We start from the raw sequence: 18,384 nt of genomic DNA on the forward strand, positions 1-18,384 counted from the left end.
ACCATATGATACAATTGAACATCTGAATATATACTAAAAGAAAGAAAAGAAAGAAAAAAGACAGTCTCTCTGAGATATTTGCATGCCCATTTACATAGCATGTTCTTCAACATAGTCGAAATGTGGAGGCAACCCACGTGTTCCTAGGTGGATGAAGGGATAAGCAAAAAGTTGTATACACATGTGATGGATTACTAGTCAGCCCTGAAAATGATAGAAATCCTGTCACATGCTGCAACATGGTAAACCTTGAGGATTCTATGTTAAATGAAAAGACCAGACACAAAAAGACAAATACCGTATGCTTTACTTATCTGGGCCATCTAAAGAAGTCACATGTGTGGCAACAGAAAGTAGAATGGTGACCGCCAGTGGTGAAGGTAAAGGGGAAACAGGGAGTTATTATTTAGGGGCATGGAGTTCCAGGTTTGCAAGATGATAAAGTTCTGGAGATCTGATACACAGTGAGGTGAGTATGCTAACACTACTGAACTACACTCAAAATTAGTTACAACAATTGATTTTTACATTAGTAGGTAGAAACTTCTAAACTTTACTATAGGGTCAGCATCAAAACTCCAAAATGTTTTGTGTTGAAATGTGATGTGTTTATTTTCCACTGAGACACAATAAGCAAATGAGAGCTGTATCATGTATATTTTGGAGTTCAATGTCTACTTAACACTGAACTCCATTTATACACCAGAATTAGATGTGAACAAAGAACCAAGCATGTGTCAGCAGCTTGAAAAGCATTATACAGGATGAACCAAAAAACAAACTACTTCTAACATTGTGTAATTCCCTTCACTACAGTCTGAAACATAGGTTTACATAGAGTAAAGCCAACTTACAGGGTTTTAAAAATGATTTTCTTGCACAGTATAGGGCAATTTCTATTTCTTCTAATACTTAACTTGCTTCCCTGGTTTATTTGAAAGTGGAAATTAATGTTGCTCTACTAAGAACCACTGGCATTATACTGTTGGCACCATTAACTTGCACGTCTGATGAGAAATATACACTTGTATAAAAAGATTGCACTTTTCTGTTTCCTTTAGAAATTTAAATTAATATGGTAGAAGACCAAGATAATTCTTCTGAAATTTCATGGAATGGAAAACAATAAAATGAAAGAGAGAGATAGGTGAGGGAAAGAGAGAGATTAGAAAGAAAGGAAAGGAAAAGAAAGAAGGAAGAAAGAAAGGGAGAAAAGGAGGAGAGGAGACAAAAGAGAGGAAGAAAGGAAAATAGGAGATAGAATGATACAGCATGAAACAATCATGAGACATGTCATCTTGCTCCTGAAAACTAGGGGAACTTTTCAAAGACTTGCATCATTATGTCAAGAGAATACAGTAGTTTATGGAAGACTTAGAATTAAGTTTGGAGCCCAAATATGAGACAATGAGAACAAGAATAGGGTAGAGGCCTCTGAGTAGGTCCCAACTGAGCAACGGTGAGTGGCAGCCTGATGACAGGGTGTGAGCCCCTCCCCACGGTCCTCCTGAGCAAAGAGAAAAGATGGAGAGCTGTGACCAGAGAGGCAGGGCCCGTCCCGACCGACCCTACTAGGGACAGACCACCCTTGTGTCCAGAGGAGAACCTCCTGGTAGTGACCATGGGAGTGGATGACTCTTCCAAAAGAAGATGCCATAAGGAGGCCACTGGGTTCTGAGTCCAGACTGTGTGTTGAGTTCCATGGAGCATGACGATGAAGCTCTGAACATGCGGCTCAAGCTTAAGGGACCAGGCTCCTAACGGAGTGTGAGAGAGAGCAAGGAGCTATGCTTTCTACAAGAAAGTGCACCTTCCCTTTCCTCACCTGCTCTCAGCTGCAGCTACCAGGACCTTCGTCCTTATTCAGAGATGTCTGTGCTGACGAAGGATCACAAATGGGAAAGTGTCACCTGCCAGGCTGGGTGGTATAAAGTGTCAGTTGAACTTTGGGTATCCACGCTGTCTCTCTAGGGCTCCCAGCCTCTGTCTGAGGGGAGAACCCAGGACAGGGAGCACTAGGAGCCTCTGAAGCAGGGGCACAGGTGCTCCCTGCTGCCTTGTTGGGTGGCAGCACCAGTGAACAGAAGGCGGAGGTGGAAGAAGAGAAGGCACATGCAGGATCGTGGGCAAGCATGGTCTTCCTAACTCTTAATTGGCTCTGGTGACCCAGGCCATCACCAGGAAAGGGGCAAGGCCAAGTGTCCTAGGCCCTCTTCTAGGTGGTCCAGGGAGATTGCTGAGCACATAATTACATAGATTTAGGAATGAAGGAAAAAGAGGCATCAGAGTTTGCGTCGTTTAATACCTGCACCAGAGGAAGTTGAACTTGGGACACACATGCTGTTTCAAAGACTCTCTGCTAATCACTCTGCCCACTGTGCTTTTCAGATTTCAAGACTAAGGTCTTGGGTAACATGTGTCATTAGTTCTCTAGGGGGAATGAAGAAGCCTTATCTATCTTTATTTCTCACACTTGCAGTTTGTGGAGCATCATTGCTTCATAAACAGTAGAATGTAACACTGAATGAAAGAGTGGGTTAGATAAATAGGGCATGATTTTCCAAACCAAATCCAGTCCCTTCCATGAAGCCATCTTGTCTTGTTCTCAGGACACTGTCTCTCTGGCTATAATCCTTCACGTGGCTGTGTGTCTCTGCCCCAGTCTCCACAAGGCATCCTTCACGTCCTTGTTTCTCAGACTGTAGATGAGGGGGTTGAGCATCGGGATGACCAGGGTGTAGATGACAGAGACCACCTTGCCCTGCTCCATGGACTCCACAGCTCCCGGCTGGGCATACATGACAAAAAGGGTCCCATAAAAAAGGGATACGGCTGTCATGTGGGAGCCACAGGTGGAGAAGAGCTTGTGTCTCCCTCCTCCTGAGCGCATCCTCAGGATGGTCACTGTGATGTAGCCATAGGAGACGAGGACCACGAGTGTGGTGTCCACAATGAAGAAGCCACAGAGGCCAAACATGACCAGCTCGTTGGTTGTAGTGTCAGCACAGGCAAGCTTGAGCAGAGGCGGCACATCACAGAAGAAGTGGTTGATGTGGTTGGAGCTGCAGAACGGGAGAGTGAATGTGAAGCTGGCCTGCAGGATGGAGTTGAGGCAGCCTCCACAGTAGGAGACCAGCACCAGGCGGGCACACACCGAGGGGCACATGGTGACGGGGTAGTGTAGGGGGCTGCAGACGGCCACAAAGCGGTCATAGGCCATCACGGCCAGGAGTAATGCCTCTGTGGTGCCCAGTAGGGCAAAAAAGAAAAATTGAATGATACATCCCTCAAAGGTGATGACCTTGGAGGAGGACAGGAAGTTGACCAGGGCCTTGGGGGCGATGACAGATGAGTAACACAGGTCCACAAAGGAGAGGTTCTTGAGGAAGAAGTACATTGGAGAGTGCAGACGGGCATCCAGGGTGATGACCACCATCATGGTGATGTTCCCCAGGACGGCCACCACATACAGAGCCAGGAACAGAGCAAAGAGCAGGGCCTGGGTCTGTGGACCACCCTCAAATCCATCCAGCACAAACTCCTGCAAAGACATCACCGAGAGGTTTCCATCGCCTTGGGGTGACATGGCTCTCAGCTGAGCAACAAGCGGCAGACAGCAGAGAGCAGCTGAGACGCAGTGAGAGGGAGCAGGTCAAAGTCACAAGGGGACACTCTCTTGGAAAACAGAAACACTTCAAGGCCTTACAGTCCACTGACCAACAGACCACCAGCTGGTCTGTTCGTCTCCTGATGAACTCAGACTGACCTGAAATGGCAAACGTTTCCTCTCATTTACTAATATCTAAGTGTGCTTGGAGGATTTCCTTGGTGGCTGAGAGGTAAAGACTGCCTGCAATGCAGGAGATTCAGGTTCAATCCCTGGGTTGGGAAGATCCCCTGGAGAAGAAATGGCAACCCACTCAGGTATTCTTACCTGGGAGAACTCATGGACAGAGGAGCTTGGAGATTTACAGTCATGGGGTCACAAAGAGTCACACACAACCAAGCTACTAAACAGCAACAAAGTATGCTTGAAACACTCACTCTGTGGGAGACTCTGAGTGTTTGCTATGAGATGGTTCCAGGGGTCATGTCAAGCTGAGAGTCTACTGTGTAAGAATGGCTTCCATCTCCTTGTCCTTGCTTTAAAGGACATGTTCTCCCTTCCCATGGGTTTGATCCTGAGCTGTGCCATTTCTGAACCTTCTCTGATATCTTATCCTGCATTTTTGCCCCTGAAGGAAATGGCGCCCGACTCCAGTATTCTTGCCTGGAAAATGCTATGGATGGAGGAGCCTGGTAGGCTGTAGTCCATGGGGTCGCAGAGTCAGACATGACTGAGTGACTTCACTTTCCCTTTTTTTTTTTTTTTTTAACTCATTCTTTAATTTCAGAAAGTGTTAAACACGTCTTGCCATCAGGATGTTACTCAATGATAGTTCTATCCCCAGGCTAGTCTACAAGCATATAAGGGCCCTGCCATCACCAGGCTAGTGTGGTGCTTTGCCTGTCTCTCCTGCAGGCCCTGAGATTTAACTTGGCATCTTTGTCACTGAACTGGGACCATGATGGCAATCATTGTTAGAGATCTCTGCATCTTTGATATTTTAAAGGTTCTTTCTTGCAATGTCCAGATACTGGACAATCTGTGGACAGGGGACAGCCCAGCTCTATGGCCACAGACCCAGCAAGACAGACACTTTCACACATTCAGCACATGGGTATGTCATCTCTCTGTCCTTACTCCATGCATCTGGCTCCTTGGCACACCACGAGGGCTTGATTACTTTGAACAATGGGAACCATTAACATTGGTGGCTCAGACTGTAAGGAATCTGCCTGCAATGTAGGAGACCTGCGTACAATCCCTGGTTCAGGAAGATCCCCTGGAGGAGGGAATGGCTACCCACTCCAGCATTCTTGCCTGGAGAATTCCATGGACAGAGGAGCCTGGCAGGCTACAGTCTATGGGGTCACAAAGAGTCAGACACGACTCAGCGACTGATACTTTCACTTTCAACACTGTCACATCTGCACCCTTTGGATCTTCCATAAGGTGCTTCTTCCTGTCCCTGTCACAGCCTAGCACTTTCCTGAGCAGAGTTGACCACTACACTCACATGGGACATGGGAACCAGCTCTGTAATGGCCAGAGGAATTCTTGGGGGAAGATCTATCCTAAATAAGAAGGAGTGGTGAAGGAAGATGGATACAGAGCCATAGTGCCTCCTAGGAAGACAAAGAGGATTAGTAAGAGGGTGGAAGTCAATTTTAGAGCTCTTTCATGTTTTCTAGAGGTCATACCTGCAGCATCACAGTGCTAGCCTGGGAGTGGGGGTGTGTGGGCAGAGGATGGGTGGTCAGTGGTGCCTATAGAGGACTGATGATCCTGAAGTTCCCTCAACCTTAAGTTTTCTTAGAAGGTGGTCTGAGAGAGTTCATTCTTTCCAACAAAACAGAACGTAGATGACCATGTAGATTGTCCAGTTTTCCTCTTCTGGCAGACTTGACTCCAACTCTCACATGCTGGCAGAGGGGACAGTCTGGCCTGGATGCTCAGGCAGGGTTTAATATAATATGTGTTTGAAGCTGGTGCTAAGAGCAGAGTTGGTGGTCTGCCTTACACTCCATGGTCACCGACCCTTGCCTCCCACCTCTGTCCTGTGCAAACAGTCGCAGTCATCATGGCCAAACTTTTGCTGTCCATTCTGTTCACTCCCTGGCCATACACACAATAGATTCACTGTGACCACAGTGACCATCTTCTCCCCACAACCCCAGGCCAGCTGTCTTGCTTCTATGTCCCCTGGGGTTTCTGTTCTGTTTCCAGGACAGTTTGTCCACCTCAGGGGCCTTTGATCATCACAACAGTGACTCCTAGGATGTCTGAGGAAGCCCATGAGTAGAGATTGACATGTTTACCTTAGAAATCGAGCTTGGTTTCTGAGAAAACAAACTCACACATTGCCTTGAGTTATTGAAATGACTCAATGGGCTTATGGTTGCTGCTTCAGTAAACCTACTTGTGAGCTGAGCCTGAGATGTACCTTCCCAGATAAAGCAAAAAGTCTACTGATGTCTGTAAGCCTCCATTTGTATTAACTACACTTGAGTCCTTCAGGTAAACTTGTTGCTCCTACAGCACCAGCATCACCTGGAGATTGTCAGAAATATAGAATCTCAGGCATTAGATTAAAGCCTGCATTTATATGAGACCCCTTATTATTTCTACTCGCTTTAAATTTTGGACCTCTGCCATAACTGACCCCGGCTTATAGTAGTAGGTGGGTGGGGGGAGAGTGTTGATCAGGCTTCAGGCTCCCAGGACTCATCTATCAGTGATGCTGACCCACACCCTGCTTAGTGATGATGTCAGAAGGGGCATGACTCACCAAGGACCTTTTGCTCCCAGGGTCGACAGGGCTCCTGACCCAGGGCTGTGTTGATGATAATGAGTTGGTACAGAGGACTCTCCAGCCTGTTCAGGTCTAGCTTTCTGTGCAATGAAGTGTGATTGGAAAGGTTTCAGAGGAAGGCACCTGGGGTCACAGTGAGAGGCAGGCCAGGTACTCCAAGTTGATGTCGGAAACACTCGGGTCTTTAGTCTTGGTACAAGTAGGAAGTAGGGTGGACTCAACTCACCTGTTCCTCTTTGTCCTGTCCCCTGAGCTGGCTAGTATTCATGGCATCTGCATCTTTAGGTCACTCTACTGGGAAGATGCTCTCCGTGTGGTGCAGCTGGGACTCTTGGCCTCAAATGGCCAATTAGCTGTTACTTGGCCTCTAAGTGCACTGGGACTCCCAACTCCCCGGGTCCCAGGAAGATGCAGTCCTGTGGCCAAACTTCCTCTGATACCTCTCAGCCCAAACAGAGGAGACAGGAAGCCCAATCTCCCTCCAGGAGTACTGGGGTTCATCCAATGGGAAGCAAGTTAACTTAGAGTGACCCAGTGGCCCTCTTTGGAAAGGCTTCCCCAGGACTGCAGGTGTGTCCTCCTGGCCCACAGGCTGCCTTCTTCCTCTGCTTCATCCTGGTATGTTGGTGTGATGAAGGGTGATGTGCAGGACCCTGTGCCTGTGGAAATGACACAGCCCTCTCTAAGTCACACTGTGGCCCTTCCTTCAGTGCAGGTTGAGTAAATGTGTCTGCAAAAACAAAACATTTAAATCCTGGACAGAAATCCAAAACCAAAGTATAAAGGTGATATGTGTGTAACATTAAAATATAGAAAGTATGAAAGTAAAAAGCAGAAAAAGTAGTATCATAAATATTCTAAAAATAAGAAGAAGGCAGCTATATCTCAATAATCATTAGACAAAAAGGATTTCAGGAGAAAAAAATGCTTATAAAGGGATGTTTATTAAGGAAAATGTTCAATCCAAGTGCATATCTGGAAAGTTTAAATTTTATGTGACTAATATGATTTTAAATAAATACATAGTAGAAACTGACAGAGTTAAGAAGAAATGAAAAACATCCATTATGGTTGATTTTCATCTCATTCAGTAACTAACAAAAGAAACAGAAAAATTGTAGTCACATGTTAGAATTGGTTCAAAATATTAGCTAAATGGACCTACTGGGCATAGATAGAACATTGTAATCACAACTGCAGAATATAAATTCTCTTGAAACTCATAAAATATCACTGAACTAAGGTTGTTTTTTTTTTAATGAATTATTAGAAGGAGGTCATGCTCATTGTTGTTAAGTTGCTCAGTCATGTCCAAGTCTTTTGTGACCCCATGAACTGTAGCCCCCTCTGCTCCTCTGTCCACTGGATTTCCCAGGCAAGAATACTGGAGTGGGTTGCCATTTTTTTGTCCAGGGGATCTTCCTGATCCAGAGATCAAATCCACGTCTCCTACATTGCAGGCAGGTTCTTTACCACTGAGCCACCTGGGAAGCCCCATGCTGCATTAGGTGGGCCCCACATCCAAAGAGGAGAAGGCAACGGTGCCCCACTCCAGTACTCTTGCCTGGAAAATCCCATGGATGGAGGAGCCTGGTGGGCTGCAGTCCATGGGTTCGCTAAGAGTCGGACACGACTGAGCGATTTCACTTTCACTTTTCACTTGCATGCATGGAGAAGGAAATGGCAATCCACTCCAGTGTTCTTGCCTGGAGAATCCCAGGGACTGGGGAGCCTGGTGGGCTGCCGTCTATGGGGTGGTGTAGAGTCGGACATGACTGAAGTGACTTAGCAGCAGCAGCAGCAGCACATCCAAAGACTGGTGTCCTTCTAAGAAGAGGAAATGATACAGAGACAAGACCCAGGGCGGTGGGCATGTAAAGATGGGACAGAGTTTGGAGTGATGCAGCAGCAGGGGAAGGAGTGCCAAGGAGTCTCCAGAAGCCAGGTAGAGGCAAGGAAGAATGTTTTCCTAGAGATTTGTTAATTAGTGTGGTGGTCCTGGTGACTGACACAGGAGGGTAGTAAGGGAGCTTGCTTTCACCTGGCAAGGTCAGCAATATATACCTTCATTTCCCTATCTTAGGAGTATGCCCTCTGTCCAACTTTATGTCAAAATGTACTCTGTATAGATCTTGATCACCTTTCCCAAACCTTCCATTTTCTAGTTTAGTTATTTAAATTGCTTTAAACATGGAAATATAGCCTAACTGCTTGCGAACACATCTTTAGAAAGACACTAATTTACTCACTTTTTCTTTGTTTTTTTCAATAAAGTATGTTATGTAATGGATCTTCCCGCCCCCCGCCCCCACCCTACCTCTAATGTGTATATCTAGATGTGGATTCCTGAATCAAAAGACACATAAGACACTTTTTTCCCCCTCAGCTGAGGACTCCCAGGTGTTTAAGGTGGGTTTAAAAATGGACATGAGTTTGAGCAAGCTTCAGGAGTTGGTGATGGACAGCGAACCCTGGGGTGTTGCAGTCCATGGGGTTGCAAAGAGTCGGACATGACTGAGAGACTGAACTGAACTGAACTGAATGAATCACAACCAGTAGTAGGAGTCTGTTTTCCTCATCCTTTCTTATTCTGATAGTGTGTTAAATCTATGCCTTTTATTTTCATTTGGGTTTCCTACTGCCAATGAGTTCTTATAAGTTTTCAAAGTATTTTTAGGTAGTCGAATTTAGTTATTTTTCTATTAGATATTTGACAACACTGCAGTTTCGATTGGGATGTCAGTAAAAGAAATCTTCATTTTTTCAGGTTCTTTTCCTCCTTCTCCTGCCTCTCGCCCTCCCCATTCTCCTTCTTTTTTTCCAAGTCCTTTGGACATGCTTTGACATGGTGCATTCTATTTTCAATCAATTTGTTCATTATGTAAAAACTGAATCAAGAATAGATAGCTGTAAAGCAATTATTCACCAATTAAAAATAAGTAAATTAAGAAAAAGAATGAATGGCATTAACTTATAGAGTCATGATAATGATTACCTTTGGAGAACAAGATTTGGGAGTGGGCAGAATGACAATGACATTTAGGTAAAAATATTTATCTATCTTGGATTGTGGTGAATTCCATGAGTAGGTATGATGCGGTGATTTTTTTTTTCTATAAATATATAAACATAAAATACAAACATGAATACTTCATTTTTCCTATCCTAGATGAGAAATGTGAATGCTATGACTGGAGTTCAAGGCAATGTTATCCATGCCCTTAGGGTGGTTGAACAGGAGCCCAAGAGAGCTTCTGCTCTAACAGGAGCAAAGATTTTTCATCAGACCCCCTCCTCTCTATTCTGTGAGAGATACTGTTTGTCAAATCCGAGTCATTCAAGCCCAGACTATTTCTACTGACATCAAAGTCACAAGGGGGACACTTTGGCCATGTATTTAAATTATTATTTTAATTATTATTGCTATTTAAAACTAGGTCATTCATATTTGATTGTGGTGAAATACCAAGGAACAAAGTTTAAAGATTTAATTTCTCTTTGGGATGATCAGTTATCAGGTCACAATGAATATTTATCCAACAATCGTCTCTTCTATACCAGCCATTATCTAAGGTGTTTTATTTATGTCCATTATCTCAGGTGAGTCTTGCCACATAAATAGTTTTTAAGTTTCAGTATAGTTGATGTTGCTACATGAAGAGTTTTTAAGTTGTAGTATAGTTGGTGGCTGTTTCAAGATGATGGAGTAGAAGGATGTGCTAAAATTACAGCTCACTGCTGAACAACCGTCAACAGGAGAATGTTGGATCTCACCAAAAACAGATACCCCACATCCAAGGGCAAAGGAGAAGCTCCAGCAAGATAGTAGGAGGGGCAAAATATGTTTAGAATCAAAGAAGGACAACCTTCTCCTTCAGAGGGCAGACAGATGAAAGCCACAATCACAGGGTTCTGACAAAACATGGTCCACTGGGGAAGGGACTGGGAAAGCACTTAAGTACTCATGCCTTGAGAACTCTATGAACGGTATGAAAAGGCAAAAGGATGGGACACTGAAAGATGAACTCTCCAGGTCGGAAGGTGCCCAATATGCTACTGGAGATCGGTGGAGAAATAATTCCAGAAAGAATGAAAAGATGAAGCCAAAGCAGAAAACAATACCCAGTTGTGGATGTACTGGTGATGGAAGTGAAGTCTGATGCTGTAAAGGGCAATATTGCATTGGAACCTGGGAAGTTAGGTCCATTAATCAAGGTAAATTAAAAGTGGTCAAACAGAAGATGGCAAGAGTGAACATCAACATTTTAGGAATCAGTGAACTAAAATGGACTGGAATGGGTGAATTTAACTCAGATGACCATTATATCTATTACTGTGGGCAAGAATCCCTTAGAAGAAATGGATTAGCCATCATAGTCAAATAAAGAGTCTGAAATTCAGTACTTGGATGCAATCTCAGAAATGACAGAATGATCTCTGTTAGTTTCCAAGGCAAACCATTCATTAACACAGTAATCCAAGTCTATGCCCCAACCAGTAATGCTGATGAGGCTGAAGTAGAGAGCTTCTATGAAGACCTACAAGACCTTCTAGAACTAACACCCAAAATAGATGTCCTTTTCATTAAAGGGGACTGGAATGCAAAAGTAGGACGTCAAGAGATACCTAGAGTAACAGGAAAATTTGGCCTTGGAGTACAGCATGAAGCAGGGCAAAGGATAGTAGAGTTTTGCCAAAGAACGCACTGGTCATGGCAAACACCCTCTTCCAACAACACAAGAGAAGACTCTACACATGGACATCACCAGATGGTCAGTACTGAAATCAGATTGATTATATTCTTTGCAGCCAAATATGGAGAATCTCTATACAGCCAGCAAAAGGAACACCAAGAGCTGACTGTGTCTCAGGACATGAACTCATTGCCAAATTCAGACTTAAATCGAAGAAAGTAGGGAAAACCTCCAGACTATTTGGGTATCACCTAAATCAAATCCCTTACAATTATACAGTGGAAGTGACAAATAGATTGAAGGGATGAGATCTGATAGAGTGCCTGAAGGACGGAGGTTTGTGACATTGTAGAAGAGGCAGTCACCAAAATAATCCCCAAGAAAAAGAAATGCAAAAAGACAAAATGGTTGTCTGAGGAGGCCTTACAAATATCTGTGAAAAGAAGAAAGGCTAAAGGCAAAGGAGAAAAGGAAAGATATACCCACTTGAATGTAGAGTTCCTAAGAATAGCAAGGAGAGATCAGAAAGCCTTCCTCAGTGATCAATGCAAAGAAATAGGGGGTAACAATAGAATGGAAAAGACTAGAGATCTCTTCGAGGAAATTAGAGATACCAAGGGACCATTTCATGCAAAGATGGGCTCAGTAAAGGACGGAAATGGTATGAACCTAACAGAAGCAGAAGATATTAAGAAGAGGTGGCAAGCATATACAGAAGAACTACACAAAAAAGATCTTCATGACCCAGATAATCACGATGGTGTGATCACTCATGTAGAGGCAGACATCCTGGAATGCAAAGTCAAGTGGGCCTTAGGATACGTCATTAGGAACAAAGCTAGTGGAGGTGATGGAAATCCAGTTGAGCTATTTCAAATCCTAAAAGATGATTCTGTGAAAATGCTGTACTCAATGTGTCAGCAAATTTGGAAAACTCAGCAGTGGCCACAGGACTGGAAAAGGTCAGTTTTAATTCCCACCCCAAAGAAAGGTAATGCTGAAAAATGTTCTAACTACTACACAATTGCCCTCATCTCACACGCTAGCAAAGTAATGTTCAAAATTCTCCAAGCCAGGCTTCAACTGTACATGAACTGTGAACCCGTAGATGTTCAAGCTGGATTTAGAAAAGGCAGAAGAACCAGAGATCAAAATTCCAACTTGTGTTGGATCATCAAAAAAACAATAGAGTTCCAGAAAAGCATCTACTTCTGCTTTATTGACTATGCCAAATCCTTTGACTGTGTGGGTCACACAAACTGTGGAAAATTCTTAGAGAGATGGGAATACCAAGAAAAATAAAGTCTGATACTGTTTCCACTGTTTCCCCATCTATTTTCTATGAAGTGAGGGCACTGGATGCCATGATCTTTGTTTTCTGAATGTTGAGCTTTAAACCAACTTTTTCACTCTCCTCTTTCACTTTCATCAAGAGGCTTTTTAGTTCCTCTTCACTTTCTGCCGTAAGGGTGGTGTCATCTGCATATCTGAGGTTATTGATGTTTCTCCTGGCAATCTTGATTCCTGTTTGGGCTTCCTCCAGCCCAGCATTTCTCATGCTGTACCCTGCATATAAGTTAAATAAGCAGGGTGACAATATACAGCCTTGAGGTACTCCTTTCCCAATTTGAAACCAGTCTGTTGTTCCATGTCCATTTCTAACTGTTTATTCCTGACCTTCATATAGGTTTCTCAAGAGGCAGGTTAGGTAGTCTGATATGCCCATCTCTTTCAGAATTTTCTATAGTTTATTGTGATCCACACAGTCAAAGGCTTTGGCATAGTCAATAAAGCAGAAATAGATGTTTTTCTGGAACTCTCTTGCTTTTTCGCTGGTCCCATCACTCCATGGCAAATAGTGGGGAAACAATGAAAACAGTGAGAGACTTTATTTTCTTTGGCTCCAGAATCACTGCAGCCATGAAATTAAAAGACACTTGCTCCTTGGAAGAAAGCTAGGACCAATCTAGACAGCATATGAAAAAGCAGAGACCAACAAAGGTCTGTCTAGTTAAAGCTATGGTTTTTCCAGTAGTGAGGTATGGATGGGAAGGTTAGACCTAAAGAAGCTGAACACCAAAGAATTGATACTGTTGAACTGTGGTGTTGGAGAAGATTTCTGAGTGTGCCTTGGACAGCAAGGAGATCCAACCAGTCCATCCTAAAGGAAATCAGTCCTGAATATTCATTGGAAGGACTGATGCTGAAGCTGAAACTCCAATACTTTGGCCACCTGATGTGAAAAATGGACTGCTTGGAAAAGACCCTGATGCTGGGAAAGATTGAAGTCAGGAGGAGAAAGGGACAACAGAGGATGAGATGGTTGTGCGGCATCACCGACTCAACGGATATGAGTTTGGGTGAACTCAGGGAGTTGCTGATGGACCTGGAAGGCTGGCATGCTGCAGTCCATGGAGTCGCAAACAGTTGGACACGACTGAGCGTCTTAACTGAACTGATAGTTTATGATTAATACGATGTTATTTTCTGGTGTACTGCATAGTGATTTGACATTCACATACATTATGAAATGATCACCTCAGTAAGTCTAATAGCCATCTGACCCTTTACAAAGTTTTAAAAGACTACTAACCACTTTTTGTTATGCTGTGTATGACACACCAGTGGTTTATTTATTATATACGTAAGGTTTATACCTCTACATTCCTTCACATGTTTATCCCCTTCAACATCCTCTCTTCTGGCAACTAGCAATTTGTTCTCTGTGTCTGTGAGTCTTCTTCAGCTTTGTTATTTTTTTTCATTGCTTTTTAAATTGCACATGTAAGTGAATTCATATGGCATTTACTTTCCCTGTCTGTTCAGTTAGGGTAATACCCTTTAATTCCATCAATGTGGTACCAAATAGCGGGCTTTCCTTATTGTATGGTTGGGTTTCATTCCATTTTGTTTGTGCCTCTGTGTATATACATGTGTATATTACATTTTTTTATCCATCCATCTCTCAATGGACACTTAGGTTATTTTCTTATCCTGACTATTGTTAAGAATGCTGAAAAAAAAAATTGAAATGTGTACATTTTTTAAAATTAGGTTTATTCTTTTCTTCAGATAAATACCCAGAAGTGAAAATCCTGGATCACATAGCAGTTCTCTTTTCTATTTTTTGAGGAAACTCCATACCCTTCTGTACAGTGGCCACAACAAATTTCAATCCCACCAACAGTTCCTCAGGGTTCCTTTTTCTCCACATACTTGCCAATGATTGTCATTTGTTGTCTTTCAGAAGATAATTGTTTGAACAGGTATGAAGTAATATTGAAATTTGGTTTAGATATCTGATGACAAGTGATATTGAACATCTTTTTAAATGCCTGTAGCCATCTGCATCTTTGGAAAATGTCTAATCCATTCCTCTGTCCATTTTAATTGGGTGGTTTAGTTTTTAATTTATAGTTGTTGTAGATTTCTTCATGTGTTTTGGATATTAAAGTCTTATCAAACATATCACTTGCAAATATCTTTCTCACTCATTAGTTTGCTATTTCATTTTGTTGATGATTTTCTTCATTGTACAAAAGATTTTTTGCTTTCCTGTAACACCATTTGTTTATTTTTGCTTTCATTTCCATTGCTTGAGGAAGTATATCCAAAAAATATTGCTAACTGAGATGCGAAAGAACATACTGCCTATGTTTCTTCTCGGAGATTAATGGTTTCAGTTCAGTTCAGTTCAGTTCAGTCACTCAGTCGTGTCGGACCCTTTGAGACCTCACGAACCGCAGCACACCAGGCCTCCCTGCCCATTACCAACTCCCAGAGTTTACCCAAACTCATGTCCATTGAGTCGGTGGTGCCATCCAACCATCTTATCCTCTGTCGTCCCCTTCTCCTCCTGCCTTCAATCTTTCCCAGCATCAGGGTCTTTTCCAATGAGTCAGCTCTTCTCATCAGGTAGCCAAAGTATTGGCATTTCAGCTTCAGCATCAGTCCTTCCAATGAACACCCAGGACTGATCTCCTTTAGGATGGACTGGTTGGATCTCCTTGCAGTCCAAGGGACTCTCAAGAGTCTTCTCCAACACCACAGTTCAAAAGCATCAATTCTTCTGTGCTCAGCTTTCTTCACAATTCAACTCTCACATCCATACATGACTACTGTAAAAACATAACCTTTACCAGATGGATCTTTGTTGACAAAGTAATGTCTCTGCTTTTTAATATGTTATCTAGGTTGGTCATAACTTTCCTTCCAAGGGGTAAGTGTCTTTTGATTTCATGGAATGGTTTCAGGACTTACCTTTAAACCTTTAACCTATTTTGTGAATTTTTTCTTTTTTACATAAAGTAAGAATGTGGTCCAGATTCACTCTTTTACCTATACCTGTTTAGTTTTCTCAGTATCACTTATTGAAGCCTCTGCCTTTTTCCAAATTGTGTATTCTTGGGTCCTTTGCCATAGAGCATTAGACTGTTAAAGGATGAGTTTATTTCTGGGCTCTCCAGTTTGTTCAATTAATATATGTCTGTTTTTGTACCAGTATTATACTTTTTTCACTACTGTCGCTTTGTAGTATAGTTTAAAATCAGGGAATGTGATGCTTTCATTTTTGCTTTTCTTTCTTAAGATTGTGTTGGCTATAAATAGTCTTTTGAGACCCCCTCCCTTTTTTGGCTGTACCACACAGCATGTGGAATCTTAGTTTCCTGCGAGAGATCGAACCCTTGCAGCCTGCAGTGGAAGATGAAGTCTTAGCCACTGGACCACCAAGGAAATCTTATCATTATTCACTCTAGCTCTGTGGAAAATGCCATTGGCATTTTCATATGAATTGTATGATATATATCTCCCCATTTGTGTTTTCCATTCCTTTCATCACTGTTTTTCATTTTTCAGAGTACAAGTCTTTTACCTCTTTGTTCAGATATATTCCTAGGTATTTTATATTTTCTGATGTAATTATAAACAGGATAGTCTTGCTAATTTCTTTTTTCAGCAGATATTTATTAATGTGTAGGTAATTATTTCTGTCCTGGAGAAGGAAATGGCAACCCATTCCAGTATTCTTGCCTGGAAAATCCCATGGGTGGAGGAGCCTGGTGAGCTACAGTACATGGGATCACAAAGAGTCGGACACGACTGAACGACTAAGTGCAGCATAAGGATTTCTGTATATTCATTCTTTTAGAGAAACTTAAGGAATTCATTTCTTAAGCCATAAAAGCTTTTTGGTAGTGTTTAAGCAACAGTTAGAACTGGACATGGAACAACACTCTAGTTCTAAATAGGAAAAGGAGTACGTCAAGGCTGTATATTGTCACCCTGCTTATTTAACTTATATGCAGAGTACATCATGAGAAACCCTGGGCTGGAAGAAGCACAAGCTGGAATCAAGATTTCCGGGAGAAATATCAGTAACCTCAGATATGCAGATGACACCACCCTTATGGCAGAAAGTGAAGAGGAACTAAAAAGCCTCTTGATGAAAGTGAAAGAGGAGAGTGAAAAAATTGACTTAAAGCTTAACATTCAGAAAATGAAGATCATGGCATCTGGTCCCATCACTTCATGGGAAATAGATGGGGAAACAGTGGAGACAGTGTCAGACTTTATCTTTGGGGGCTGTGATTCATGGGATGACAAAGAGTTGGACACGACTGAGCGAGAACTGAACTGAACGGAAGATTTACTTTATATAGTATCATGTCATCCGCAAACAGTGACGGTTTTACTTCTTCCTTTCCAATTAGGATCCTTTTTGTCTTTTTCTTGTTTGATTGCTGTGGCTAGGACTTGCAGTACTATGTTGAATGCAAATGGCAAGAGTTGGCACTCCCATCTGTTGAAAAGTTTGGAACTTTTCACCACTGGGTGTGATGCTGACTGTGGGTTTCTCACATATGTATGGTTTGTATAGGCTTTGCTTGTGGCTCAGCTGGTAAAGAAACTGCCCGCCATGTAGAAGACCTGGGTTTGATTCCTGGGTTGGGATGATCCCCTGCAAAAGGGAAAGGCTACCCACTCCAGTATCCTAGCCTGGAGAATTCCACGGACTGTATAGTCCCTGGGCTCACAAAGAGTCACGACTGAGTGACTTTCACTTCACTTACATGTTCCCTCTATATCTACTTTGTTGAGAGTTTTTATCACAAACTCATAGTTAGTTTTGGTAGCAGTGTTTTCTGCATCCATTGAGATGATCATATGATTTTTACTCTTCAATTTGTTAATGTGTTTTATCACTTTGATTGATTGTGTATGTTGAAACATTCTTGCATCCCGCGGATGAATCCTCTTTGACAATGGTATATGATCGATCATTTTAATTGCTATTGAATTCAGTTTCCTAATGCTGTATTGAGAACTTTTCAATCTATATTTATCAGATATAGAGCTCTAGTTTTCTTTTCCTGTGGTGGCCTTATCTTGTTTTCGTATTAGACTAGTGCTGGCCTTGTACAATGAGTATGGGAGTATTCCCTCCTGTTCAATGTTTTGGAATAATTCGAGAACTTTGGGCATTAATTATTTTTAATATTTTCTAGAATGCATCCTGAAGCCATCTGATCCTTGGCTTTTCTTTACTGGGTGATTTTTCATTACTGATTAAATCTCCTTATTCATTATTGGACTTATAATATTTTCTATTTTTTCCTAATTAAGTTTTGAGGGCTTGTACAGTTTTTATTCACTTCTTCTAGATCTTCTGTTTTATTGACATAAAATAGTTACTAATAATCTCTTATAATCTTTTGTATTTCTGTGGTGTTCCTTGTATTTTCTTTTCCCATCCAATTTTACTTACTTGGGCCCTCTGTTTTTTTTCATAGTGAGTCTAGCTACACATTTATTACTTTTCTTTATCTATTAAAAGAACCAGTTCTTAGTCTCATTGATCTCTTCTATTGTTTTTTAGTCCCTTTTGTTTTGGGGCTGATCTGTATTATTTCATTCCTTCCAGTAAATTTGGATTTTGTTTTTTCTCTTTTCCTAGCCCCCTTAGTTGTGAAATTTGATTTTTTATTTGATATTTTTATTTTCTGAAGTAGACTTTTATCACTGTAAACTTCTCTCATAGAACTCCATTAGTTGAATCCCATAGATTTTGAATAGTCTCATCTTCCTTTTCATTTAACTCCATATTTTTAAAAATTTCCTCTTTGATTAATTTAGTCACCCATTTGTTTTTTAAGAGCATATTGTTTATGTGTTTTTGGTTTTTGTTGTTTTTTCTTGTCGTCTGTTTCTCTTCATGCTTCCATGATAAGAAAAAATTCTTGATATAATTTTAATTATCTTAAAGTTAATGGGAG

General features: G+C 42.0%; 1 protein-coding gene across 1 annotated transcript; it reads right to left on the reverse strand.

Moving 5' to 3' along the window:
- Positions 1-2,635: 2,635 nt before the first annotated feature.
- Positions 2,636-3,586, reverse strand: LOC147374832 (olfactory receptor 9S13-like). The gene has a single exon (XM_086394026.1). The coding sequence runs from the start codon at positions 3,584-3,586 to the stop codon at positions 2,636-2,638; it is 951 nt and encodes a 316-aa protein (XP_086250152.1).
- Between the last annotated feature and the right edge of the window lie 14,798 nt (positions 3,587-18,384).

Source organism: Bos grunniens, chromosome 3 (assembly GCF_055505025.1).
Source record: "Bos grunniens cultivar Pamir isolate PY7600 chromosome 3, Bosgru_T2T1.0, whole genome shotgun sequence".
Taxonomy (NCBI): Eukaryota; Metazoa; Chordata; class Mammalia; order Artiodactyla; family Bovidae; genus Bos; species Bos grunniens.